The following is a 27,574-nucleotide window of genomic DNA, read 5'->3' as shown; positions in this document are numbered from 1 at the left end:
CCAAACCAATACTGCTATATTCCAAACATCCTATGTCAGATTCAGTGAAAATTAGTGGCGATGAAAGGGGAAACCCCAGTCTGTGAACTTCTCCTGAACTATTCTCATGAGAGTGATGGCTGCTTAGCCCAGCACTCAACAGGAACTTCAAGTTGCCACTAAGTGCATTTCTAGTCACCTGGCAAGTGTACCTGTACAAAGAATCAGGTTCTGCAGTTTTAGGTGTTTACCAGCATTAGAAACTCAGATATATAAGCTAGGGCCAAATGTCTCCCCTTAAACCAAGGTTGGTAAAACGGAGTGTCTAGTTGCCATTTGGGGGCAAGACTGCTCTAAAGTCTTATTTTTCAAATAAGGACTGTGATTGATTCTCAGTTAAACATCTGGCTAGTTTAGATGACAACCTTGAGCCAGGTTAAGAACTTTGAGAACTTAAGGAAGAAAAGTCACTTGATCGAGGGTTCTTCCACAAATCTATCGGCCTGTTCCTACCTCTCTTTCTCAATGGTGACATGGACCATTCATAACGTAAGACTATTCTTCACAACTTTTGAGCAGGGCAGTGGGAAGACAAGCGACAACAATTAACTATAACATTGTTCACTGCTCCTGCTCAGGCCACACAGAGAAAGCATTTTGGTTCCTGAAATTAATTCCAATTGTGCCAGTAAAATGTAAGTGACAGAATTCTACAGGGTGGGGTATTAGTGTGTGAAAACAGTCTAGATCAGCCTTTCTCAACCTGTGGGTCCCCAGATGTTGTTGAACTACAACTCCCATCACCCCTAGCTAGCAAGGCCAGAGCTCAGGGATGATGGGAGATGTAGTCCAACAACATCTGGGGACCCACAGGTTGAGAGCCACTGGTCTAGATCCAATGATCCCCAGGCACACACCTCCAGATGGTGGAGATGTCAGGCACCCTCCTGTCACCCAGGCATCTTTGCTTGGTCTCAAATGGTCGATAGCCAGGTGCAAAACGCACCTGGCTAATTTTGAACACTGGTGTGGACTTAATGTCAGGAACACACCAAAAATTCCACGTGTGAAAAGACAGACCATAGGCGGTCCTCTACAAAACTGTTTCCCTCTGCTCCTTTTGCATCTCATGTGACTTCCCCAAAGACACTCTTTAAGCCAAGGGAGGCAGGGGGGAAATTGAAGTAAAACATGCTTGAAGAGAGTAAAACCTGCTTGAAGTCATAGCCTCTCCACATACCAAACTGGTGAAGTGAAGGCAGAAAAAGTCAACACTTTTCAACACTTCCTTGTATTGCTCTCCTAAAAAAAATGATGAAGTGCCTCAGGTGGCAAAACTGGTCTTTAGATAACTATGGGTTGCTACGCTCATAATTTCTCTTGAGGCCAAAAATATAAAAATTAAGAAATCACTCCTGGTGTCAAGCTGCTTTGGCAGGAACTGCCACTTCCTAATAAAAGGTTATTCATAAGAAGAGGACTGATGAATCAGACAGACAACAGAGGTCAGCCAGATGTTCCTGGGAAGCTCAGAAACCGGAAGCGTTTCCTGGTGAATGACAAGGAGCAGGGTGGCCAAGAAGCTGTCATATTGATGGGAGTTTGAACATTTGGGTCATGGGGAAGGAGACAGGCATGTGCCCTGGTGCTACGGTGGAACAGAAAGGGGTTGGTTTTGGGGCCTTCACTGTGAAATCCTAACTGGAGCAGGGATGCTTTAGCTGAGATTCCTGCATTGCAGGCAGTCAGACTAAATGATCCCTTCAAACTCTATGATGCTATGATTCTAAACAAGTCCCACAGAGTCCAGCCATGCTTACGCCCAAGTCAGCAGCTGTACAATTGCAGCCTTTAATCTCAGGAACCGGATTTTGCAATACAGCAGAGAAAAGAACCTCCTCTCCCTAGATCAGGGCTTGCTTTAGCTGTTCTGTTTGCAATGTGTTTTTCTGTTGAGCTGGATTTATCTTTTTGCTGAGCCTGGGTGCTAACTGATGAGTAATTCAAATGTAAATCAGCTGACAGCTGGGCAGTGCAGAACAATTCAGAGGACAGCTGCTGCAAACTCTGGCATGGCAGGGGATTAGTCAAGATCCTATGCACATCCAATCTGAGTAAGCAGAGCTAGCTAGCTAGGCAGTGGGTCGTTGTTCCCTTCCTGGAGTGGAGAATTGGAAACAACTTGCACTACAACTCTCCGTGGAGTCAGAACCAGCTTCTCTCTTACCCTCTCTGCTGATATTTTATATGAATTATCAATAGGTTGCATCTGATCTAACGTTTCACGTTACTCGAAACACAATACATCCCCATTAAGGTGGCTAGATGATAGGAAGGGAAATTTCACTGCAGTGAAACTTCTTGGCATGGCAGAAAGAGGTGCACTAAAGAGGGGAACTAATGCAACACATAAATTAGGGTTGCTTTTGGGGGAAAGTCGTTGAGCTGCTGGGGGGCAAGTTTCCAAAACCTGGACATTTTGCCGTTTTCACAAAATTCCCCCAAACACTAATTCTGTCATTGGAATTCCAGACATATGCCAACCCTACATAAATTCAAAAATTAAACCAACAGCGTCTGCCAAAATATCCTCTCCTTAGTGCAGAAGGGTTACAGAAGATGTGCTCTTCTTGGCCATGTGACACTCATCACTGCAAATGCCCCCTCCAATAGCAGATAATCAAATCAAGTGTGTGAATGCTGTAGTCTTTGTCACCCTGTTAGAAATCTGTGTGTAATGGATGTGCAAACACCTCCCTCCTTTGAAAGCAGCTTTCCTATGGATTGCAAAAGTGCCTCTCTCTCTCTCTCCTTTCACAAGCTCTCCTGCAAAGAACCTGTGCAGAAAGCAGTGGCATAGCAGGGGTGGGCGGGCCACAGGGCGGTTGCAAAATTGTTAGGGCGTGCAAAATTTTGACACCTATTGCTGCCCTGGTGTTTCAAGAACAGTATAAAGCTCCCTGAACAGGGAATATACTTCTTTCTTGGCCCTTTGATTTCAGCCCTTAGTTGATCCTTCTAGGGATCAGTGTGTGGACATCAGCTGCCATATTTTGCAGAATGAAAACAATCTGTTTTTACCTACACCAACAAACACACCGTCCTGCGTCCAAATTGAAATATACTCTTCCAGCACAAAAAACAACAAAACAGCTTGGGTCTGTGACACACCTTTGGTTCAAACCCCTCCAGTACCTCCGATTTCCTCTTTCCTGTCGGGAAGTGTTGTTTTGGTGCACTTGTTTCCACCCTCAAAACATGCCCATTTCCCCACTCAGAACCCGTTCACAGCCAAATCTGTTCCAGAGCCATCCAGCAACCAGCTCCTTTGTGTAGTTTTCCTACAAAAGCATCTCATAATCCTGCACAGGCCGCTAAAGTAGCGCCCAGGTGCAGGAAAAGAGCAGTTTCATGACACCAGAACATGGGCAGAGGTAGAAGAATCACTCACCTCCAGTTAAGAAAACCAAACCCTAATTCTGGGACTAACCAGCAGGCTTCTTTGCAACCCTTACAAAACACATTCTCCTTTCGCTTTCCATCCCTGCCCTCTAACCTCTGCAATAGCAAACCCACTCCTTCTGCTTTCTCCAGATTTCAGAACCCCTGGCCCAAGGGGTTAGACTCAAGTTTCTCTACAAGAACAAGAGATAGAACAAATCTCCCTCCACTCATCAAAGAACCAGCCTCAAGAACCAGGCAGAGGGAGAGCTGTCCCAAACACACATAATTGCAAACGGAGTCCCTACATTGGTGAAACTCCGTTGGCTCAATCCCTCTAATCAGTTGAAGGGAAGTTTGTTGGGTGTTCTACTAGCTTCTAATGAAAGCAAGCGAGAGAACACAGGAAAAACAAGAGAGAGAGAGAGAGAGAGAGAGAGAGAGAGAGAGAGAGAGAGAGAGAGAGAGGTGTCCCCTGTAAAAGTTACAGGTCTTGAATACATCATTTCAAAACATAGTACTGGAATGGGTTACAGTCATCACCTTGAGAATCCTGAAAGCATTGCTTTGTAATTAGTAAGCAGAACATTAAACATATGCCCAGGTTATTTGAAAGAGAAGGAAGGGAGGAAAGGAGACGGAAGAGAGCACACCTTCAGCCAGTCTTGTGGCTACCATCACCAGTCCGAATTTTCCGGGCCATGATGGCCTCCTTTGACACTCGCTTGCAGTCCGTGGCCAAGCCCAGGTAACACATAAGATCGATGAAAGCTGTTGTGATGTTCCAGTTCAAGCCAAATTCACTGGTTGAGTAATCATAGGGGAAAGTATGGTGGTAGTTGTGGAAACCTTCGCCTGGGGAGAGAGAGAGAGGGGAGAAATCATAAGCGCCCAAGTAGTGTCTTTATTTGGGAACTAGGTTCTGGAAAGCAGTCGACTCCAGTGAGTAAATTTTAAGTTTCTTTAGTTTGCTTGATGAGTAAAAACAACGTCCTTTATGACCGAGTGCGAGTATGTACAGTGGTACCTCGGGTTAAGTACTTAATTCGTTCCGGAGGTCTGTACTTAACCTGAAACTGTTCTTAACCTGAAGCACCACTTTAGCTAATGGGGCCTCCCGCTGCTGCCGTGCCACCGGAGCCCGATTTCTGTTCTCATCCTGAAGCAAAGTTCTTAACCTGAAGCACTATTTCTGGGTTAGCGGAGTCTGTAACCTGAAGCGTATGTAACCTGAAGCGTATGTAACCCGAGGTACCACTGTATTCAATAAATGTTTGCTGCAGGAAGCCTATAACTGCTAACTTACTGCTGGAGCTACCATTTGAACTACCATTCACCAGACTGTTTTGTCCATAATAGTATTTTGATATTAAGCCTAGATTAGCTTCTTGGTGAATGGAAAGGATCCAGAATTGGAGGCACCCCATGCAATTTTTTCTAGAAAAAAAGAGGTGCCAGAGGTCCCTTGCTGTCTTATAATGGCCAATGGCGCCCACCTGAGAGTTCCAGAGAGTTCCGGTGGGAAAAAAGCCCCAGAGGCCCTATTATAAGCAACTAATGAAGTAACTTCTGCTCTCTGGCACTGAAAGGATCAGAAGGAGAGGTTGGGTCATGTCACCCTTGTGAGGAATCATGGGACAGCTATCGCACACAAGAAGGAAGAAACCAGTGGGAGGGGAATATTGTCAGTGTACGTGGAACAGCAAACGACAAAGGTAGGCTAGGTGGCCTGAGAATAATTGCAACTTAAAATCAACACAGGGGAGGCAAAGGGATTAAGGATAATAATCTGTGGGGCTTGTTGCATAATCACTGGAACTGCAATAATAAGCTGCCATCGAATGTGCAAAGGTACAATTCATATGTGGCAAGGAGATAATTACCACAGACATCTTCGGAGAGATCAAACTATGTCAAGTGGGAAATGGCAACGATAAAACTCTCTATAGATGCTGATGGAGACTGAATGAAGGAGAATATCCTCTTCAGAGTAACTGGTCCCCAGTGTACCACACCAATGGCAGACCCTCCAAGTGTCCCTATTTTCCAGGGACAGTCCCAGATTTACAGGAGCCATCCTGGTTTCGGATTTGATCCTGCAATGTCCCGCTTTTCCTTAGGACATCCCTATTTTCACCAGAGAAATGTTGGAAGGTATGCAATGGCCCCAAATCAACCCACCAAACGGAAGCAAAGTGTTCTGCAGTTTCCTTCCTTAGAAACGTAAGGCAGAGAAATGACAGGTTGTTTGGCCTATCTCACTGTGGTGATGTGTTAAGGCTATTTCCAAGGAGTGAACAAGCAGATAAGTATAGGGTGATCTACCTACAGTATGTTGTACCACTGGGAAAAATTGACCATTGAGCTCCTGAATGTTCAGGGATTAACACCTCCTACGAAACTTCTACAGCACAAAATATTGGATCAGTGCATAATACTGGAGCGTTAATTCAAACCCTTTTCGTGACCCTCACACCAGATAGGAATAATGCCATTCTAAGTCTAGGAACTTGCCCTAAGCGATATCAATTTATTTCAGGGGCCTTCTAAACTTGCAAGAATTGGATGTTCAGATCAAATTCTGGCATAAGGCAGAATTCCTGTTCATGATGTCTAAATCCACAGAAATCTACCGTGGATCTACTGTCTGATCCACGTTTCAGATTCCTAAAATCGCTTTTCTGCTCCTGTACTAACGAAATAACCCAGTGTGCAGGAGCAGAAATACATTCCAACTCTGTGGCCTCAAGAACCGTTACCCTTTCTCCACAGCACTTACCCAAAACTGCAATATTTGCTTTCAGAACAATGCCTCCCAGCTAAATAAAGCAGCATGCAAAACAGGATGACAAACAAACATTTTTTTGTGGCAGATAAAAATGGTCAGTACAATTTTATATATACATTTTTTTCCCTTTTCACAATTTGGGCGTGTGTGTGTGTGTGTGTGTATGCCACCTACACAGAGTAGGAAAACCTTTTCCTCTAGCCTACCTCTATAAAGTTCATGTTGGCACTGTATTATTAAAATGGTGTTCTGCCATGCTTAAATACTAATAATAGTATCTATTATGGTCTGTAACAAAAGCTGAATCTGGATGACTGTGCACTGCTTTTCACTTAGGCTTCAAAGTCAATATGAAACAGGCCTCGCCTCAGTAAAAAGGTAGAGGAGAGGCTGGGATCAGAAATTAAACTGAGGTTCACAGAATCCCATCTCAAAGGAGAAGTGAGTTTTAGGGGCGCTGAAATTCCTCTCCGTCTTGGGATTAAAATCTGAGCCAGGAAGAATTCTTTGCTTCTGTGCCTGACTTCCAGCATGCCCTCTCACCACTCTCAGGATAATGAAGGTGTTCAGATAAAGGGAAGAAGGATGTTCAGGGGAGAAGATGGCTGCAACAGGACACCCAGGATGGTGGAGTGGGGAGAGAAAAAACTCTCTCCTAGATTGAAACTGACAAATGGGCAAGGAGTTGGTATTTGTGATATGGGCATAAACATTCAGCAAAAAATCTTAAAAGATGGCTGAAGATGGACAGCTTTTCCTAGGCTTGTATCAAAGTGGCTCAGAAGGCTCAGAAAATTAAATCTACACACACACACAGCAAATACCGTATTTTTCGCTCTATAAGACGCACCAGACCACAAGACGCACCTAGTTTATGGAGGAGGAAAACAAGAAAAAAAATATTCTGAATCTCAGAAGCCAGAACAGAAAGAGGGATCGCTGCGCAGTGAAAGCAGCAATCCCACTTGCTGTTCTGGCTTCTGGGATAGCTGCGCAGCCTGCATTCACTCCATAAGACGCACACACATTTCCCCTTACATTTTAGGAGGGGAAAAGTGAGTCTTATAGAGCAAAAAATACGGTAACTCTGCTTATTTTCAAGCCTGCCAGATTTCATTTCACCATCAACTTTCTGAAGTTAGAAGCAGTGCTCCAGTCCATCCACTGGCAAAGGCAAGGAGGGAGATATTTTCCTCCCTCCCCTCTCCATTGTTTGATATCCTGGTAGCATGCTGGACTGAAGGTCTTATGCAGCCCTTGAGAAATATAATTTCCCCACGGGAAACTCTCTAGAGATGTCCTCTTTGAAAAAGTGGTAGAGAAGCCTGGGTGCTCTCCCCAGAAGCTATGGCTACCTGTGTGAAAGTAAATGGCAACAGGATGACTTCTCATGAACAAGGAAAGTGAAACAGGATGTGGGCACAGCTGGAAAACCAGGGATGGAAAGCAGGCAAAACTTCCTTCAGATCCGAACATGGGTCAGAAAGAAGGCGGGTGGCGCTGTGGGTTAAACCACAGAGCCTAGGACTTGCTGATCAGAAGGTCGGCGGTTCGAATCTCCGCGATGGGGTGAGCTCCCGTTGCTCGGTCCTTGCTCCTGCCAACCTAGCAGTTTGAAAGCACACCAGTGCAAGCAGATAAATAGGTACCACTCCGGCGGGAAGGTAAATAGCATTGCTCTGGTTCGCCAGAAGCAGCTTAATCATGCTGGCCACGTGACCCGGAAGCTGTACGCCGGCTCCCTCGGCCAGTAAAGCAAGATGTGCGCCGCAACCCCAGAGTCGGTCAAGACTGGACCTAATGGTCAGGGGTCCCTTTACCTTAACCAAAATACACACCAACTGAGGGCACCGGGAACTGTGGTGGGAGCAAGACGACAGCAGACCTTCCCCTCCCCCAAACCCCAACATCTTCCCCTTTACATACCTAGGGCTCCAAGTACGACAAAGTGGTTCTCTCTGGGGTTGATGGTCTTATCATACGGCCGGTTGCCATACATGTGCGCTGCACTGTTCACCAGCCAAGTGGCGTTGAGGATTAAGGCATAGCGGAGGATGGCAGCCATGAAGAAGCTAGTGTGATACGTCTCCCCCCAGAAGTACCAAGGCACAACAGCAGGGAAAATGAAGCACATGATCACCACGGAGGTTTTATAATGCCTGGGAAGAAAGATACATGCATTGCAGTCAACATATTTTGAGCTCTTTGTAGGGGATCACATTAAAATTCCAATGTTTGAAAAAGCTCCATTTCGAGTAGGCCCTCGCATTTTCCTGCAAGATTTCACTCTGCACTAAATATTTCCAATTCACGATCAGATTTTTAGCTCGAACCCCCAAGGTGTCAATGGTTCAAACTACAGTGGTACTTTGGTTCTCAAACTTAATCCGTTCCGGGAGTCCATTCGACTCGCGAAATGGTTCAGAAACCAAGGCGCGGCTTCCGAAGGGCTCCAAAAGCTTCCTGCACTCAATCATAAGTCGCATCAGACATTCGGCTTCCGAAAAACGTTTGCAAACCACTCACTTCCGGGTATGCGGCATTCAAGAGCTGATTGGTTCGGGAGCCAAGCCGTTTGAGTACCAAGGTACCACTGTACTGTAAAGGTTGGAAATTTGGAATCTGCAGTTTTTCCACTATGAATGCTTATCTGATTTTCAGTGTATCTATGTTGGGCTCTACGTGGGGCTACCTTTGAAGGTGACCTGGAAACTGCAATTAATCCAGAATGCGGCAGCTAGACTGGTGACTGGGGGTGGCCGCCGGGACCACATAACACCAGTCCTGAGAGATCTGCATTGGCTCCCAGTACGTTTCCGAGCACAATTCAAAGTGTTGGTGCTGACCTGTAAAGCCCTAAACGGCCTCGGTCCTGTATACCTGAAGGAGCGTCTCCACCCCCATCGTTCAGCCCGGACACTGAGGTCCAGCGCCGAGGGCCTTCTGGTGGTTCCCTCATTGCGAGAAGTGAGGTTACAGGGAACCAGACAGAGGGCCTTCTCGGTAGTGGCGCCCACCTTGTGGAACACCCTCCCTTCAGATGTGAAGGAAATAAGCAGCTATCCTATCTTTAAAAGACATCTGAAGGCAGCCCTGTTTAGGGAAGTTTTTAATATTTAACGCTGTACTGTTTTTAACACTTGATTGGGAGCCGCCCAGAGTGGCTGGGGATGGGCAGGGTATAAATAATAAAGTAGTAGTAGTAGTAGTAAACAAACAAACAAACAAATCCATTTCCTATCTTCTGGAAAAATAAAGCAACCTCAATGGGAGCCCTTTCCTCACCTCCTTTGGAACATCACAACTTTGTCAGCCCTCAAGTCAGAGAGATCCAGCTTCTGTCCCTTCTCTTTGACATCAGGGTGTTTGCGTACCAGCAGCCAGCCAATATGAGAAAAGAAAAAGCCTCGCTTTGCATTGTGGGGATCAGCATCCGTTTCAGAGTATTTGTGGTGGACACGGTGATCTCTGGCCCACTCATAAATGTCGTTCTGGATGAAACACAAAGGCAAACGCATTAGTCGTGTTTCGAGCCGGACAACAGTCCTCCGCTTCCACAGCAATCCTTTAAGGAACATGGAAGATAAAAAATACTTCCTTGACTCATTCACCCTGAACGCAATGCTCTAAGAAGCCAGTGTGGTGTAGTGGTTAAGAGCAGTGGACTCGTAATCTGGTGAACCGGGTTCGCTTCCCCACTCCTCTACATACAGCTGCTGGGTGACCTTGGGCCAGTCACGCTTCTCTGAAGTCTCTCAGCCCCACTCACCTCACAGAGTGTTTGTTGTGGGGGAGGAAGGGAAAGGAGAATGTTAGCCGCTTTGAGACTCCTTCGGGTAGTGATAAAGCGGGATATCAAATCCAAACTCCTTCTCCTCCTAAGACGGGTCGGCAAGGCTTACCTTGCCTGGGCCGGTTCACTGCTGTGGAGCCCCTTCTGTGGGCCGGATCACGGGTGAGGTGAGTGCATGCACCCGTGATTTTCGGCGTCTGTGCAGACGCGATTTCCGGTCCTACAAAAGCGAGTCCCCGTGCCGTACTGCACCGGTTTAGCACAGCGTGTGGGGACTCGCCAAGCGGGCGGCTTGGTTGCGGCTCGTGGGCCGGTAAAACGACCCCAGTTGCCACTTTTGGCCCATGGGCCTTAGGTTGCCGACCAATGCTCTAAGACAAGCAACTATTATCCCCATTTTACAGCAGTTGACATTGAGGCTGGCATGGATCTAGATGTGGCCTAGATTAACCAAGTTTCGGACCTGAATCCTTTCCGTACATGTCCAACACGACATGATCTTTTAGAAGACATCCGAAGACAGCCCTGTATAGGGAAGATCTTAACGTTTGATGTTTAATTGTGTTTTCCATATTTTGTTGGGAGCTGCCCAGAGTGGCTGGGGAAACCCAGCCAGATGGGCGACATGTTAATAATAATATTATAATATATAGGACGCGGGTGGCGCTGTGGTCTAAACCATCGAGCTTCTTGGGCTTGCTGATTGTAAGGCCGGCAGTCTGAATCCGCACAATGAGGTCAGCTCCCATTGCTCTGTCCCAGCTCCTGCCAACTCTAGCAGTTCGAAAGCCTTCTAGCGCAAGTAGAGAAATATGTACCACTGTGGCAGGAAGTAAACAGCATTTCCATGCCCTCTGGCACTTGTCACAGTGTCCCGTTGTGCCAGAAGCGGTTTAGTCATGCTGGCCACATGACCCAGAAATCTGTCTGTGGACAAACGTCGGCTCCTTTGGCCTGAAAGCGAAGATAAGCGCAGTACCCCATAGTTTAATTCGACTGGACTTAACCATCCAGGGGTCCTTTACCTTTTACCCTTACTTTAATAATAATAATAATAATAATAATGATGTCACACTTGCCCTCAAGGACAAGTTCAATTGTTTTTTAAAGGAGAGGGGGAATTATTTTAGATGTTTCAATAAAACTATGTATTACCGTATTTTTCTATGTATAACACGCCTCCATGTATAAGACAACCCCTATTTTGGGGGAATCCAAATTAAGAAGAGTTGTTAAGCTTTTTGGGGGAGGATTTCCCACAGTTGTTGAGCTATTTTTAGGGGGGGTTGCCGGAAATCACCCACCCAATTGCCACAGACAATCTCCCACTCATGACATGAACCAAGCGCCAATCCCCCCTATGCAATATAGTCTTATACATGGAGAAACACAGTCCTTTCGTTAAGAGATGGCAATACCCGCCGATGAATTTTTATGATGTTACGGTTTTAAAATTGGTGGTGGGGAACAATTTGGCTAAATGAGCTATCTTCAACTTTTTCAGATCCAGGACCCACTGGGGACCTATATCTTAATCTTTTACCATCTATTTGCATGGTGGTAGTGTTCCTGGATCAGGCCACGACTCCCTAATGGATCCCCAGCTAACCAGTTGAAGACCAGTGAGCTAAATGATTCCTATAGGAGAGAGCATGAATCAATGCAAGGATATATATAGGACCCAGAAGTTTGCCGCCTTTAAATGGGAACCTTTGAAGATCCTGCCTGAATGTTTTAAATTGCACCAAACAACCACACACATACACAACTCTCTAGTTGCACTCTGTCTCGTGCAAACTTGCACCAAGTGACTTTTTGAAGTTTCATCAGGCAAATCCACCCAGTTAGAAGTGAAGAAGGATTAGCGCTGAAATGAGTTCCTCAGTCTAGCCCGCTGTGCTTTGCTGGATTAAGGCAGTGTGTTAAAATCTAGATGGGAGTGCCCAATTAGAGTAGTAAATGGGAGCAGATTCCATGGCAGGGTGGAGATCGTTCCCTGAACTCCTGGCAGGTGTGCTGCTGCTGCTTACTGAGACAGGGAAGAGACAGGCGGAATCGACACCAGCACTGTGCAAAAGCACCAGCAGGAAGATCGGATTAACCTTGCTGGTTAATCCTAGTTAGTCTATGCAATCCTAGTTATTTGTTTTAATCTAAACCCTTTGTTTTGACAGATTATTGAGCTCTCATCTGATCTTTTTGTCATTGGGGGTGGCTTTTACCCTTTGAGTTAAAAATTTCAAATGCAGTGGTACCTTGGTTCTCAAACGCCTTGGTTCCCAAACACCGGAAACCCGAAAGGAAGTGTTCCGGTTTTCGAACATTTTTTGGAAGCCAAACTGATGCAGCTGTCGGCTCTTGTTTCCGGGGCGCCTGCACCAATCAGAAGCTGCGCCTTGTTTTTTGAACATTTCGGAAGTCAAACGGACCTCCGAAACAGATTAAGTTTGGCGCTTTTGTTTTTGCTCCTTATTTTGTGTTCCTCTTTTTGAGGCTTTTTCTGTTAATTTGTTTTTGTGACTGTGTGGAAGTCAGTTCAGCTACTGATTGATTGATTGTGTGACTGCGGAAATGGATAAAAGCCCCCCATCCAATCAACGACCATCATCAGTGCAGGTAAGAATTTTTTTTTTCATCTACAATACTGTCTTATTTAAAAGTACAGTACGTTGATGATTGTTTTCATTTTATTGATCAATGGTCTCGTTAGATAGTAAAATTCATGTTAAACTGCTGTTTTAGGGGTTGTTTTTAAAAGTCTGGAACAGATTAATCCATTTTGCATTACTTTCTATGGGAAAGCACGCCTTGGTTTTAGAACGCTTTGGTTTTGGAACGGACCTCCGAAACAGATTAAGTTTGAGAACCAAGGTACCGCTGTACAGAAAAAGGGAAATAAAAGTTACTGGGGGAAAGGGAGGGGGATGAGATACCAAATTTTTTGTATGGAATTCCAAGTTAGCCAAACTGCAGGAGGCATGTAGCCTTGTCTTCCCTCCCCTCATGTATCCATGAGCCTGGAATCTGGCCATGTTAATCATCTCATAATTCTTACCTGGAAAGCCATGGAGTTGATGATCGCCAAGAATATTCGGAGAGGCAGACTGGCTTTGTAGGAACGGTGGCTCCAAAGGCGATGTGCTCCGGCTGTGATTCCCAGCCCACTCAAGATGAAGAGGACAAATACTGCGAACAAGAAAAGCGAGGGAGAGAGTGAATTTTGACTCTCTTGGGCGCAGGAATTTAATCCTAATTACTTACAATTTTTGTCTAATCCGCAAGAAAGAAGGGCCTTTTCGTTGGCTAGGTTCAATTCTAATCCTTCTAACGTCCTTTGGGGTGGGCTTGGCAGAAGGAGACAGGATCTGCCCTTTGATGCCCACCTGGTGGAAACTCTAGCTCACATGGCCCTTAAATGTAAAATGTATGAAGATCTCTGCCAACAGAGCAGAGCATCTATGTATTCAAACATGGAAACCAGAGACAGAGGTTATGCACTTCTTATTACAGGGGAGAGACCAGGAGCTCACCAAGACAGTAGCTAAGTTCCTCTATTTGATTTTTTTTGTCCCCGACGTATGCTACAGGATCCTGCCCTTGCTGGAAACCCACAGCGATGAGGCGGATCGCTCGCCTCTTCTGCCCTTTGGTGGGTGACTGTGCCCCTGGGGTGGCGACGAGATCGCACTGGCCTATCTATTCTGAATGTTCTTATGTGGTGCCAATAAAGGTTCCTTGACTTGACTTGAGAGAGTGAATTGGAAGAAGCCTACTTCAGCGTTATCCCACTGCAACTCACAAACGTAAGCATTGCTAAATAATAATAATAATAATAATAATAATAATAATAATAATAATAATAATAATTTTATTTATATCCCGCCCTCCCCAGCCGAAGCCGTGCTCAGGGCGGCTAACAACAATAAAACAATACAAAAGTACAACACAAACAACACTCTAAAATCATTCATTATAAAATTAATTAAAAAAACAATAATAAGGACTGGAGGAAATTAAAGGACTATTTGAATAAATATCATAATATAAAAAAATTAGAAATTACTTGGAAGAAACAAATAGGCCTAGGATTAAATTAAGTTATAATTAAATAAATGGGATTTAGAATGTTAAGAAAAGTGAATAAGATGGACTATAATTGGAAATTGTTTTAGTTTAATAATGACATTGGAAAGCTGTTACTTTTAATTACAAGGAAACTCAGAAGGGAGGGATTTGAGGAAGTCAACCAAGATGTTTAAAAGTTTGGATTTGTGAAGAATTAAGTTTGTTGTTATTGTTTATCTGTTTATTGTTCCCCCTCCCCTCCTTCCTTCTTTTTCTTTTTCTGTTTGTGTGTATCATTTTGCTTTGTGGTTTGTGTTATCACTGTGGAAAATCTAATAAAAATTTTATTTAAAAACAAAACAAAACAATAATAATACTCATTTGAAGGAAGAACCTGGAGTTCGATTTGTTAGAGAAACATAAGGCAAAGAATTGCCATTCAGACAGGTTTCACCCAACACTGCAAATCTGCGTCTGATCTTTTAGGGCATATCAAGAGATCCACTTCACAAACATCTGATTTCTTAATTGTTGTTATTTTTTTGGCATACAGTATTTGTTGCATGTTTGACCAAACTGCGGGAGGTAGTGGAGGACAGAGGTGCCTGGCGTGCTCTGGTCCATGGGGTCACGAAGAGTCGGACACGACTAAACGACTAAACAACAACAACATTTGTTGCATGAGATCCAGGCAGCTTTGGGCCGGAGACATCGCATATTTCCAGAACTAAATTATATCTTATTGATGGGGAAATGCAATTATTTCCCAGCTAGCAAGGTTTTTCATTTGGCGTGTGAGTCATGGACCCCTCCTCAACAATACTTATAATATCACGGTGGGTTAATTGCACAACTCCTGCATGCATCGCAAGTGCAGAGTTTATTAAAAGGAGGCAATAGCAGAAGTTCTAAAAAGATAAGGAGAGTCATTAAATGTTTATGGGCAGGTCTAGTGCTGCAAGTCTTGTAGAAGGAGCAACCAAGCCACAGATTAACCACAAAGCAAGTGCGCTATGGATAGATAAGTCAAGAACAACAGATTGTAAGCCTCTGTTACTAGATCAGCACTCCTGCTTCTTTAGCTGCTCGTGTGGAAAACAAAATTACCCTATTTTTTGCTCTATAAGACTCACTTTTCCCTCCTAAAAAGTAAGGGGAAATGTGTGTGCGTCTTATGGAGCGAATGCAGGCTGCGCAGCTATCCCAGAAGCCAGAACAGCAAGAGGGATTGCTGCTTTCACTGCGCAGTGATCCCTCTTGTTGTTCTGGCTTCTGAGATTCAGAATATTTTATTTCTTGTTCTCCTCCTCTAAAAACTAGGTGCGTCTTGTGGTCTGGTGCGTCTTACAGAGCAAAAAATACGGTACCTGTTTTTTTAATGTAAATTGAAATGTATAGCCCACCTTTCTAGGAAAAAGGCACACTGGACATCTTTAAACTGAACAACTTCTTAAAACAACATAAATGGGAAATGTAAAGGGAGAACCAAACAGTCAGAAGAGGCAGAAACAGAAGAGCAAAAAGCCAAACTGAGAAAAATGACCTTTCAAAACACCTGCTGAAATAATACAGCTTTTGATGCTTCCTTAAAAGCTGGCAACTAGTGGTTGGAGCTGGGGAGAGAAACCATAATTTGGCTGGCAGTGCCAATCCTGATATGGGAATCAATAGAAGACTGCATTTCAGCTTCTGGAAGCAGAGGATGCTCAGAAACCTGATTGCTCTGCTTGCAAAACCTGATCCTCTGCTGCGCATAGGAGAAGACAGCATGCATAGCTGTCGCAAGGGACTGTTATTATGCTCAAGTCACTTTGGGCAGAAACAGCCTTACTGCATCGAGTGCTGAAAATTCCCCTGCTTCCTAGAACCCCAGGTGTTAACTCTGCTCTGAATCAAATCACTAATTACAGACCCTCCAAGTGTCCCTAATCTCCAGGGACAGTCCCAGATTTTTGGAAGCCGTCCCTGTTCCTGACTTGATCCCGGAATGTCATGCTTTTCCTTAGGACACCCCTATTTTCATTGGAGAATTGTTGGGAGGGTATGGTACGATCTCCCTATTTTCACTGGAGAAATGTTGGAGGGTATAGAGTTATGTGACCACCGAGCCAAGGAGATAAATAACTATACAACCTTTAGAAGACCTGAAGGCAGCCCTGCATAGGGAAGTTTTTTTAATGTTCAATGTTTTATTATGTTTTTATATGTGTTGGAAGGTGTCCAGAATGACTGGGACAACCCAGTCACATGGGCGTGGTATAGTAGTATTATTATTATGGATTAGTAAAGGTAAAGGGACCCCTGACTGTTAAGTCGGGTAACGGACGATTCTGGGGTTGCGAGGAAGCTGGCGTTTGTCCGCAGACAGATTCCGGGTCATGTGGCCAGCATGACTAAGCCGCTTCTGGCGAACCAGAACAGTGCACGGAAACGCCGTTTACCTTCCCACTGGAGCGGTACCTATTTATCTACTTGCACTGGTGTGCTTTCGCACTGCTAGGTTGGCAGGAGCTGGGACAGAGCAACGGGAGCTCACTCCGTTGCGGGGATTCGAACCGCCGACCTTCTGATTGGCAAGCCCAAGAGGCTCAGTGGTTTAGACCACAGCGCCACCCGCGTCCCTTATTATGGAATAGGACGTCCCTATTTTCATCAGAGAAATGTTGGAGGGTATGTGAGAGGGAAAGTCACCTCCCACTGTTTGTAGCAATGATAGCGCTGCTAGTCTCCCAAATTGGCTGGTTGAAACGATGGCCTTGAATTGATGCTGAAGGATTGTTAACACAGTCAGCCTAGAGGGATCAATTGTGAGGACAGACCGTATAACTAGCACATCTGAAACACAGAAGGCAGTGCTGTTCTCGAAGCACAATGGCTTCTCAGGGGAAATGACCAAAACATTGTCTTTAAAATTGGGCTCCTTGTTCAGAACAAAGGGCCTTTGTGGGGACTCAGCTGATGCCGAATATTTCGGCTTCTATTGTGAAAAATCTGAGTCAGCTGGACCAAAATAAAGAACAAGAAACAAAAACAGAACATTTATCCCTTGTTCCTTGTTTCCAGGCCTTTCATTTTGGGCCGCTTTAAGTTCTAAATATGTAACTTGGGGTTGCCTCCCTCTTTTTAAAGAGGGCAGCCCCACAGGTTCACCTGATTAGAAAGTGCAAATTACCCCATTACAGCCCAATTCTAAACACCCTGGTTGATAGCTCCATACAGAGCAGTTTGCACATCAACTGTGGGCACAATCAGCTCTTGTAATCTGTTATCATTATTGCTGCTGGCGGCGTCAAATCACATTTTAAACATGGCAGTATAAAAAAGTATCTCCATAGCTTTGTCTATAAAGATCTACACGTACCACAATAAAAAAGAGAAGATAATAAGCAGGGACCGGTTATTATGTACGGGTTATTATGTGTACTAATCAATGCCCAGGAGCCAGTCCATTCTGCAGTATGTGAACAGTGAGGATCAGAGAGTAAAGGGGATAAAGTTCTTCCAGTTACCACAAATCAGACATTCATATCTTTCAGAATTCAGGCAATTCAAAGTGGGGTGGCATTTTGTGGTTCCTCAGCTGTTCTTTGCAGTGATGCAGCAAGGCGAATATTGGGACAAGGGCAAACAGGCTGAGGCCTGGAAGAGCCTATCTTGCCAGTTTCAGAATGTCACCTGATGTCAAATGTGTTTCCTCCCCCCTCCCCCCCAAAGGCTTTGTCATTGTGGCTATCAATGGGATTTTATAGCTGCCATAGGTTCAAACTACTGAGCTGAAATTTATTTGAATTTAAAACATTGGCTGGGTAAGTGGCTGAAATAGATTGTCCTCCTCCTGCATTAAAGGGATGGAGTTCCTGGAGTTTCTCCATTGTTATTTGTTTGTTTATGTACTGCATTTAGACTCCACCTTTCTTCAAAGGGCTCAAGGTGAAAGACAGGGTTTTCATCCACCAAATCTGCAACTCCATCTCACCCAGAATACATTTCCCATCTTTTCCATCTGAGATAGGAAGCAGACCAGTGGTCATTCTCACTCATCATTGAGAAGACCTTCAGGGTCATAAACAGGGTTCTCTTCCCCCAATCATACTTCAAGATGCCAGGCATTGATCTTAGGAGCTTTTGTATGTTGCATTCCTACAAGGAGCGCATATTTCAGAAGGAGAGAACATTGAAAATAGCAGCGTTCTCAAATCAAGAGCATGGACGTTTCCCAGAAGGAATGTTAAGAGACACACCCCATAAATATTAGTTTCTCTGAAACTGCCCTTTGAAAGCATGCAACAGCATTCACTCTGAGGTGGAGATGCACCCTTGGCTGGAATTGGCTACGTATCCCTATGAAGTCAAAACAAAGCAGCCTCTCTGCTAAAGCTTTCTAAAGAGCAGAGTTTCAAAAGGGATAAAAAGAAGAAACCCCAATGTTCACATTGTAGGGAGGAGAGTATTTATTTTGCTTCCTATGCTGTTTATTCGCAAGTCACCCAAGAAGTGGCCATTTTAGAGGCGTGTGTGTGTATCATAGCTGTCAACTTTTCCCTTTTCTTGCAAGGAATCCTATTCGGAATAAGGGAATTTCCCTTAAAAAAGGGAAAATGTTGACAGCTATGGGGAGAGGGAGAGAGAGAGCCTTCTATGGCCTGCATCAGGTGTAGTGGTTGGTCTAATGCCCCAAGTAGTAGCAATTTACTATTTGGTGCGAGTTTATGGAGGCAAACCACTCGAAAAGTCCTTGTTTGCCCCATTGCTTTTGACAAGCATGGTGAAACGTTTGTTTTTCTAGTGGAAAATAGGATGTCGAAGAGTATTTCACGTTTCTTTTTAAGGGGACGGCATGGATGTCAGGATTTGAGTACAGTAGTACCTCGGGTTACAAACACCTCAGGTTACAAACACTTCAGGTTACAGATTCTGTTAACCCAGAAGTAGCACCTCGGGTTAAGAACTTTACCTCAGGATGAGAACAGAAATCGTGCAACAGAGGCATGGCGGCAGCAGGAGGCCCCATTAGCTAAAGTGGTACCTCAGGTTAAGAACGGTTTCAGATTAAGAACGGACCTCTGGAACAAATTAAGTTCATAACCAGAGGTACCACTGTATTGGTTTTTGTTTATATCTTCAGTCCACTATTTGTCCATTTAATTAGGAACATATGCACAGCACATGGTCTCTTAGGACAGTTTAGCTGTGCACATGTTCAGTGGAGGGATGGAATCAAAACAAAACTGCTTGCAATCCTACTGAGAAGGAATAGCCTTCCTGAAAGTTTGATAACAGACCTGCTTTCATGCTGTGCGCTGTATTCAACTAAGTCATCCTCAGAAGTCACTCATCAACAAGATTAACTTTTGCATGTGACGTCTTAATACCTTAAAATTGCAAACTGCCTTGGGTGTCTTGGCAGACATATAAATGCAATAAGTAAACTTAACAAATGAGGTCAGCTTAAAGTTCAGCAGGAGCACCAGATTGGCTCTGTTGGTGTGTTTGCACCGCGCTGACCTCCCCAATGCTTCTCCTTCTCAGTAAGCAATAGTGACTCATCTGCTATGACCCTAACATAGTAACTCTAGTTAGCTGCCCCCAAAAGGGTTAACCAGCTCAGGTGTAAAGGGACTTTTTTAAAAAATGCCTTTGCGCACAAAAATCAGCTTACTAAATATTTTTTTTTAGAAGGAAAGGATGTGCATCTTAATGGCTATGAGGGTATTGGCAATCCAGATGGGCCTGCCTTGAGGAGGGAACTTAAGTGTGTGCTACAATATGCTTTTGAACTAATTAAAAAAACACTACAATTCTTCCCAGTGGAGCTTGTTCCTGTGTTCACAGGTGGTAATTAATTCTCCTCGAGGCCCTCTGAGAGCAAGGCTGAACACGGCAACGATGAGAGGCAGATCCCATTGCGCAGGAGGTCAGAAAACAGAGCAAAACAAGCAGGCAATTCCTTCAGAGGGAAATCAACACGTTCTTTGCTTACCCCACACCAAGGTGGCAAACTTCGCTGTCGGGGTGAGCCAGATAGCTGCGTACAGTGCACTTAAATGGAGGAGAGACATGAGAATTATGTTCCTCCAGACGTATCTCCTCTGCGGCTTGGGGCCTTCTTTCTCACGATAGGTCTCGTCGAAAACATCATCCGTCATCTCTCTGTGAGGTCCGATGTCATCATGGGCGGAGCGGACCTTCTCCATGCTGGTTGCCCCATTCTGGGCCACGCGAGCGAAGGCAGTGGTGGTGGAGAAATCTGAGGGGAGCTGGCACAAGAGGCAGAGAAAGGGAAACAAAAACCAAAGTCACAAAGAGAAGAATTGGAACCAAAGCTCTTGTTATGTTAGGCAAATCCACAGGCGGCTAAATGGCTCCTGGGCCCTCAGGCACGTTCAGGAAGATGGGCCATGTTGGGAAGCCACTGCTAATTGTGGTTGCTTGTAATTATCATCATTTAAACAAGCTGGCAAGAAACCAAGGTATCGTGGCACACAGCCACTTCTTTTTGACACATAAGCAAGATGGCAACCTTCATTTAGTGCCCATCTCTGTGTGGCAGTTCTTTCAAACTAGTGACTGCCATCATACAAGGAAACAGGCCAGCGGTAGCTATTCCCAATCAACCCATTTTGACCTTATGCAACTGTCCCAATAAAGCATCAGGTGATCAATGATATAACCCTCCCTTTCATAAACAACACAAAGCATTTATCTAAATTCCAGATCTTAATTCTTCCTAATTGCTGGCACTTCGATCGAAAGGACACCACATAGATTACTTCAGAAGTGACTCGCACTGTCACACCATCAGAAGGTTTCAAGAAAGGCGACATGTCCTGATGAGAGGCTCGGTGGAGAACAGAGGAGATCAGGAGACAGGCTCCAGCCGGGCGCAGCTGGCAGCAGGGAAGTCATTCTCCAAAACTGCCTCCTCCTCCGGACTGGCAAATAGCACTGAGATCCCGCCCACATGAGAAAATCACAATGCAAGCGGGAGCAGGCACTAGCATGGTGCAAAAAGCTACTCTTGAGACCTGCCATATACCGTAGTTTTCGCTCTATAAGACGCACCAGACCACAAGACGCACCTAGTTTTTGGAGGAGGAAAACAAGAAAAAAAATATTCTGAATCTCAGAAGCCAGAACAGCAAGAGGGATCACTGCACAGCGAAAGCAGCAATCCCTCTTGCTGTTCTGGCTTCTGGGATAGCTGCGCAGCCTGCATTCGCTCCATAAGATGCACACACATTTCCCCTTACTTTTTAGAAGGGAAAAAGTGAGTCTTATAGAGCAAAAAATACGGTATTAAGCCTCTTCTCACAGCAATGGGTACCAGACCAGGAGCAGTGGCATGAAGCATTTGCTCTATCCCCAGAGGTGCCAGAGGTTACCACGAATTTTCCCCTTATTCTCTTAGGATGGCAACAGTGCCCACCAGAGAGGTGCCGGAGCTGAGCTCCGGTGAGCTCTGGCTGGGGAAAAAAAGCCCCGTATATAACAAAGGGTGAGGACAGTAACATTTTCTCATCTTGATTTTCATTCCTGTACAGTAAAGGTTCACTATCTACGCTAGCATTTGATTGACGTTGGAGTGAGAATGAGTTGAGAAATAAGACTTATTTGATATTGATTGATATCAATCATATTGATATAGGAATGTATTAGATAAAATGTAAAGAAATATACAATAATAAGAGTGCATTCATTTGTAAAAAAGGAATATACAACAGGATAGACAGGAAGTCTTGTGTGTTGGTATGTATATGATTTTGGGGGGGGTTGTTTTTGTTTTTTCTCTTTGTTCTTTCTTTTTTTTGTTTCATTTTCTTTCTAGGTATATAAAAGTTGTATATCATTTTTGTATACATGTTGGAAATTATATTATAGTAAGTCCTGTAATGTAATATGGCAACGTTTACCGATGTAATATAAGAATGTTAACAAATAAATAAAATGCAAATTCAAAAAATAAATAAATGATTTTCATTCCTGGGATGTCTTGAGTCTCCTGACAGGTCATACTCAATGAAACTCTGTACCAGATTTCCCCTTCTTTTCCTAACCATGTTTGTTCCTCTTCTAAAGCCTTCACAGCAGCCAGAGAAGGGATGGTCAATGTGGTGCCCTCTACATGTATTGAACTCCAAATCCCATCAGCCCCAGCAGTGGATGATGGGAGCTGTAGTTCAATAACATATCATGCCCGCTTCCCCATTATGATGACTTTAGCTGGAAGTCACCGTACGGCAGAAAGAAAATGGGCATGTTAAATTAGTCCAGTCAACATCTGCATTAGATTTGAATTGTTTTTGTATATGAAATTATTGTTTGTTGTTTGTTTGTTTGTCTGTCTATACAGTATATTGAAATTTTCGGTACAGAAGGAAGTAACAGTCATCAATGGGGAAATGAAATGATCTGTTTGTTTGCTTTATAAATCATTCACTGGAGGGAAAATCAGAGCACTTTGCAGCATTAATATATGAAGCCGTACAATAAAGGCCACGTCAAGAAAGTTGTGGGAAAATGTATTCTTAATTGCCTGCATTAAGTATGATAGAAAAGAAAAAGTTTTCAGCTGGCATTTGAAAGCCGAGGCGATATGCAGCATGCCTAAAAATCAAAAAGTAAAATAAAAACAAATTTTAAAAGAAGCAAGGCCACACACACATATAGAGAGCCCAAGGAAAAATAAATAAGGAGCTGAAATAAAATTGTAAAGATAATTATGTCAAGCAAATAATTTAAGAGAATGTCTTCTGTTTGAGGTTTTTATTGCTAACAGCTTCGAGACAGGAAGCGATTCGTAAATGGAAATAAATCAGCCTGGCTTTCTTTAGACAACTCCAAAACAGCTCTACAGAGGTTCCTGTATAGTCTTTTGAGCTGGCTGTAATTATGTCTATTGCCTCTGACCGGTAGGGAGAGACAGAACAATGAAGGCATCAAAGGGGCTGCGACTGGCAGGAGGGCCCCTTCCCCCCCCCCACACACCCCATAAAATCTCTCCACCTCATCACCTCAGCCCAGAACCACAATGACTAATGTGCTCTCCTCACCCTCACCCCACAGCCACCTCCGCCAATCAAAGCAGCTTACACAGACTGTACCAAAACTACACACGAGGAGGACCCAGGAAGGCTGGCTCCTCCTGCTCCTCCTCAGTCCCTGGTTCCAAAAATAATAATAAGCCTGCAGATAATTGCAGTCGCAGGTAAACGAACTGCTTGCCTCTAAGCGACCAGGTTTTCTCGCTAGGGATAGAGACTGAGGGAACCATTTTGCAGGGGGCTGCAAAAACCCATATAGGTGCTGGGAGGAGTCTCCCCATGGCTTCTGGCTTCTAAACCTGGCCTGGTGAGAGTGATAGCATCAGGACTGGTCCTGTCGTCATGCTTTAATCCCAAAGTTAGGCACGGTTCGGCTCATCCATTTCAGTGAATCTGCAGGGTGATGAACGCTGTAATCCTGACACCCACTTCCCTGGGAGCAAGCCCCACTGAACCCACTAAGCTTACTTCTGAGAAGAGAGGCGTGGGATGGCGCCCTTACGCAGCCTGCAAGCAGCCCTGCTAACGCAGGGTCGTAAGCTGCTTTGAGGGATTTCCCTTTTCTTTTTTTCTAAATATATCCAGAGGATTGGAATATATGCACGATTATATAAATAGGTATGCAAATTACAAGCGCACAGGAGAAACAAGAAATAGTATCCATGTGGAAAACGAAACAGGACAACAACAACAAAAATATATTGTGTGCATTGCAAAAAAGGGGAGAAAATTGTTATTGTAGTTAATCAGACCTTAACCTAATACGGTATTTTTCTTTTTACAATCAAATGGCATGCAAATTTTGTGAAATAAATGACATAAAATAAATACAGTGGTACCTCAGGTTACAAACACCTCGGGTTAAAAACACTTTGGGTTACAAACTCCACTAACCCGGAAGTAGTACCTCGGGTTAAGAATTTTGCCCCAGGATGAGAACGGAAATTGTGCGGCGGCGCAAGGCCCCATTAGCGAAAGCACGCCTCAGGTTAAGAATGGTTTCGGGTTAAGTATGGACCTCCAGAATGAATTAAGTTCGTAATCTGAGGTACCACTGTAATATCTGACGCAGCATTGCAGTAGCCAGGCATTAAGATCTTTCAGATGGGCTCTTTTTATCATCGTGACTTTGGAAACCATTCGGTGACACAGGAGAAGGCCTTCCCTGTGGTGGCACCCCAAATGTCAAGTACCCTCTAACCTGAGTTATGTTTGGCACTCACTTTAGCTCAGTTACAGCATCAGCATAAGATCTGGCTATTCTGCCAGGCTATTCACCACAAGCTGTTAACTCTGCAGCGCAACAGTTAGCAAATTAGACGCTCTGTGTTTTACATTGGCTGTTATTGTTTTATCTCATTTATTCTCATTTCACTAACTGAATGATTGCTTCAGTTGCAGCCTCCTTGGATTTGTGTGGGTGGCCCATGTAATTTGGAGCCTTCAAAAAATCAGGGCTCAAGCTTGCCCAAGTAGACAGGCTTCCCTGTCACGCCTTAAGAGAGATGCAGGAGAAGCAGGGATGATGTAACAAAGGGGGAGGTGATGCAACAAGGAGTGACAGAAATGTGATGGAAGGGGTAGTGTGCCCCCTTCTCCCTCCTTGTGCAATGGTAACCACATAAGGGGAATAATAATAATAATAATGATGATGATGATGATGATGATGATGATGTTATTTATACACTGCCCATCTGGCTGAGTTTCCCCAGCCACTCTGGGCAGCTTCCAGCACATATAAAAACATAATAAATGTCAAACAGGAATGCCAAAGAAAGCTCATTGGGGAAGATCTACCCTTCCATTCCGTCTGAGAGTCCAAAGGCTCCCACCTTTTTCTACAAACCAATTAACATTGCTATAGTATCAATGTGATGGTAAGTTGCCAGGGACACAATTTATAGCCAAAGTCAAACACTTCTTAAGTCCCATTCATTCTATTGGAGAATTTGAAAAGATCTAGGCTGCAATCCTGTGTGATGCACACACGGAAGGAAGGAAGGAAACCCCACTGAACAATGTGAATCAACATTGTTTGATACAGAGAATCACTGAGATGGTAACTGGGCCTGCAGTCCTAACTATGTCTACAGAGAAGTCCGTACTGTACTGTACTGTAACTGATTTAGGGGGTATGAGATTGCAGTCTAATTTGTTAGGATTGGGGCAACCAGTGTTTTGGAAACAGTTTGAGCCTCTGGGACACGACGGGCTATTTCTAGCAAGAGAAATTAATAAGGAGCGTTACTGCATTGAATATGAAATGAACACTGGAGTCGAGAGTTCCTTTTTTACGATGGTCCTGGAGAATACAGAGTGACTAACTCGTTGCCTTTTAACAGACCAGTTTGCATGGAGGAAAATTTAAAAAAATAAGCAGCTTTTTGTGTTTCATAGAACTTTTGGTCAAATGTATTTCTATTAGCAGCAACATTTATTAACAATATTGCCTGAGGGCATGGGAGACCACCATCTAAGGAGGTTTGGCTCCTGGATATTTGAAAGCCAGGGAACCAGATGTGCACTGTAGCAAGTTATGAGTGACATAAAAGATTGGCCACTCATGCAAGAACAGGCTAGTATTATCACTTTCTTTCCCTGGCGTTGAGACAACACAGATGCTTAGCTTGTGTAGATCTGTGGCACCTATGCAGTTCCACCCCGTCCGCCAAAGGCTGCCTGCCGTTTTTGACTGGACAGGTATTGTCAGCGGAAGAGGCTTTTGAGAATGACCTGGATGGTCTCTCAAGCATGCTAAAGGCAAGTTGGCAGCCGAAACCGCATTCCTAAAGGCCAGGTGGCCTCCCGGGAGTAACCTGCTCATTCTACAATCTTGCTAAAAGCCCTGGCAAGGCTACCCTTTTCGCCGAAAGCTCTTCTGCCAAAGAGAAACTAACGAGCACGTTTCAATCCGGGGGCGCGTTGCAAAGGAGCTTGCTCGCAAGTAAATGCAAATTGAGACTGCAGCCTGTCATACTCGGAGCTGCAGCTGGGCTGCCAGGACCGCAGTGAGGCATCGGGTGAAAAAGAAGATCCAACCAGTCGTGGCGCAGTCGTGGCTTGGAGAGACTGGGCTCTCTCCCTCTAACGCAGCGCATACGTGTTTACTCCCATGCAAACCCCACTGCCTTTAACAGGGTTTGCTCCCAGGGAAAGGCAAAGAAGGCTGCAGCCGGCAGCTTTCCCCACCGACTCCATCACAAAAGCCGCCGCCAATGGCCCGGCTAGTGACGCCCCCCTGCCTCGCTCCGCCGCGCGCATCGCCAGCGATTGCGCAGCGCCTCCGCCCCCTTGCGCACAGAAGCCGTTGCAAAAACCAGTTCGGGCTGTGGAAGGCCTGGCTGCAAGGCGAGGGGCTTGCATTATTCACACGAGAGGGACGACTTACCCTCTGGTTTAAGGAGGTGCGCGCAGGGGAAAGACCGGAATGGTTTGGGGTTTTTTTTTTAATGGACGTTTTTGAAGGGCCTTTCGACGCGGCCATCAAAGAAGGATGATAACACTAAAGGAAAGGGATGCTTGGGGAAATGGAGCTGCTCTGGGGTGCTGGAAGGGAAGGGAGAAGCAGGCAGGCAGGCAGGAAGGATGCTGAGCCCCGGCTCTTGCCCAGGAAAGGATGCGGACCGGGCTTCCCAAGCCCTGGGGTCGGATGCAGAAGGAGCTCTCCACGCACCCCCATCCTGCGGGACAGGCAGCAACGACCTACCAAGGGGGATGGATGAGTCGTCAGCCGCTCTGGGTTGCCTTGGGCAAGAGAAAGCGACTCACCATTAAAAAAAATAAAATAAAAATTATTAAGGAGGAGGAAGCGGCGCCTTACCTCCCCGTGGGCTAGTTGGGCAGGCATCGGAAGAGGGCTTTGTGCTGCTCTTCCTCCGGCGCGATGCTCTCTCGGCGATGCTCTTTCTCGGCTCCGCTGGTGCGCAGCTGCCTCCAAGTCCCCACGCTCCTTCGGCTGCTGTGCGCGCTGGTGCGCAGCTATTTAAGTTGCCCGAGCTCTGAACGCCAGTAACCCCCCAGGAGGTGCCCGGTCTCTCTCTCTCTCTGGCCCTTTGTTTGCACGGCGACGGTGTCCAGCGGCGCACCACGGGGCGATCAGGGTCCGTCCACTCTGCGCAACTCCGCCGAAAAGGATGCCTTGACGGTCCGGTGGCGCTGCTTAAGTGGAGCGCAGCTGGGCGCAGAGGCGATCAGGAGGCTGGTACCTTGGCACTTGGAGAGAGCCTCCCATTGGTCGCCGGCACTTTGGTGCCACCTCGCTGCGCGCTCCGCATTGGCTGCCCGCAATCTGCTGTTGGACGGCGCCGTTGGCCGCGGAGGGACTCCGTTGCATGCATGGCCCTCGCATGGCCAGCCGGGTGCGCAGCCGGCGCGTCAGCCGGGACTTTCCCCTTAGCAGCTGATGCGCCGCCGGGGAGAGGGAGAGGTTAGGAGGGAAAGGGGGCGTGCGCGCGCGCGCCCGAGAGG

General features: G+C 45.3%; 1 protein-coding gene across 2 annotated transcripts; it reads right to left on the bottom strand.

Annotated features, from left to right (window-relative positions):
* Positions 1–2,969: 2,969 nt before the first annotated feature.
* Positions 2,970–27,488, bottom strand: SCD (stearoyl-CoA desaturase). Of its 2 annotated transcripts, none has more exons than XM_053387931.1 (6): positions 26,928–27,488; positions 20,047–20,323; positions 13,057–13,187; positions 9,494–9,699; positions 8,135–8,367; positions 2,970–4,275 (listed from the first exon to the last, which is right to left on the bottom strand). In XM_053387931.1, the coding sequence occupies exons 1-6, from the start codon at positions 26,952–26,954 to the stop codon at positions 4,076–4,078; spliced, it is 1,074 nt and encodes a 357-aa protein (XP_053243906.1). In that variant the 5' UTR covers positions 26,955–27,488; the 3' UTR covers positions 2,970–4,075. The 2 variants fall into 2 exon arrangements, with proteins under 2 accessions (XP_053243906.1, XP_053243907.1); XM_053387932.1 differs by lacking the exon at positions 26,928–27,488 and adding an exon at positions 24,331–24,436.
* Positions 27,489–27,574: the final 86 nt, after the last annotated feature.

This window comes from Podarcis raffonei, chromosome 5, assembly GCF_027172205.1.
Source record: "Podarcis raffonei isolate rPodRaf1 chromosome 5, rPodRaf1.pri, whole genome shotgun sequence".
Classification (NCBI taxonomy): domain Eukaryota; kingdom Metazoa; phylum Chordata; class Lepidosauria; order Squamata; family Lacertidae; genus Podarcis; species Podarcis raffonei.
The sequence above is the reverse complement of the archived record's forward strand: the minus strand, read 5'-3'. Positions and strand labels throughout refer to the sequence as shown.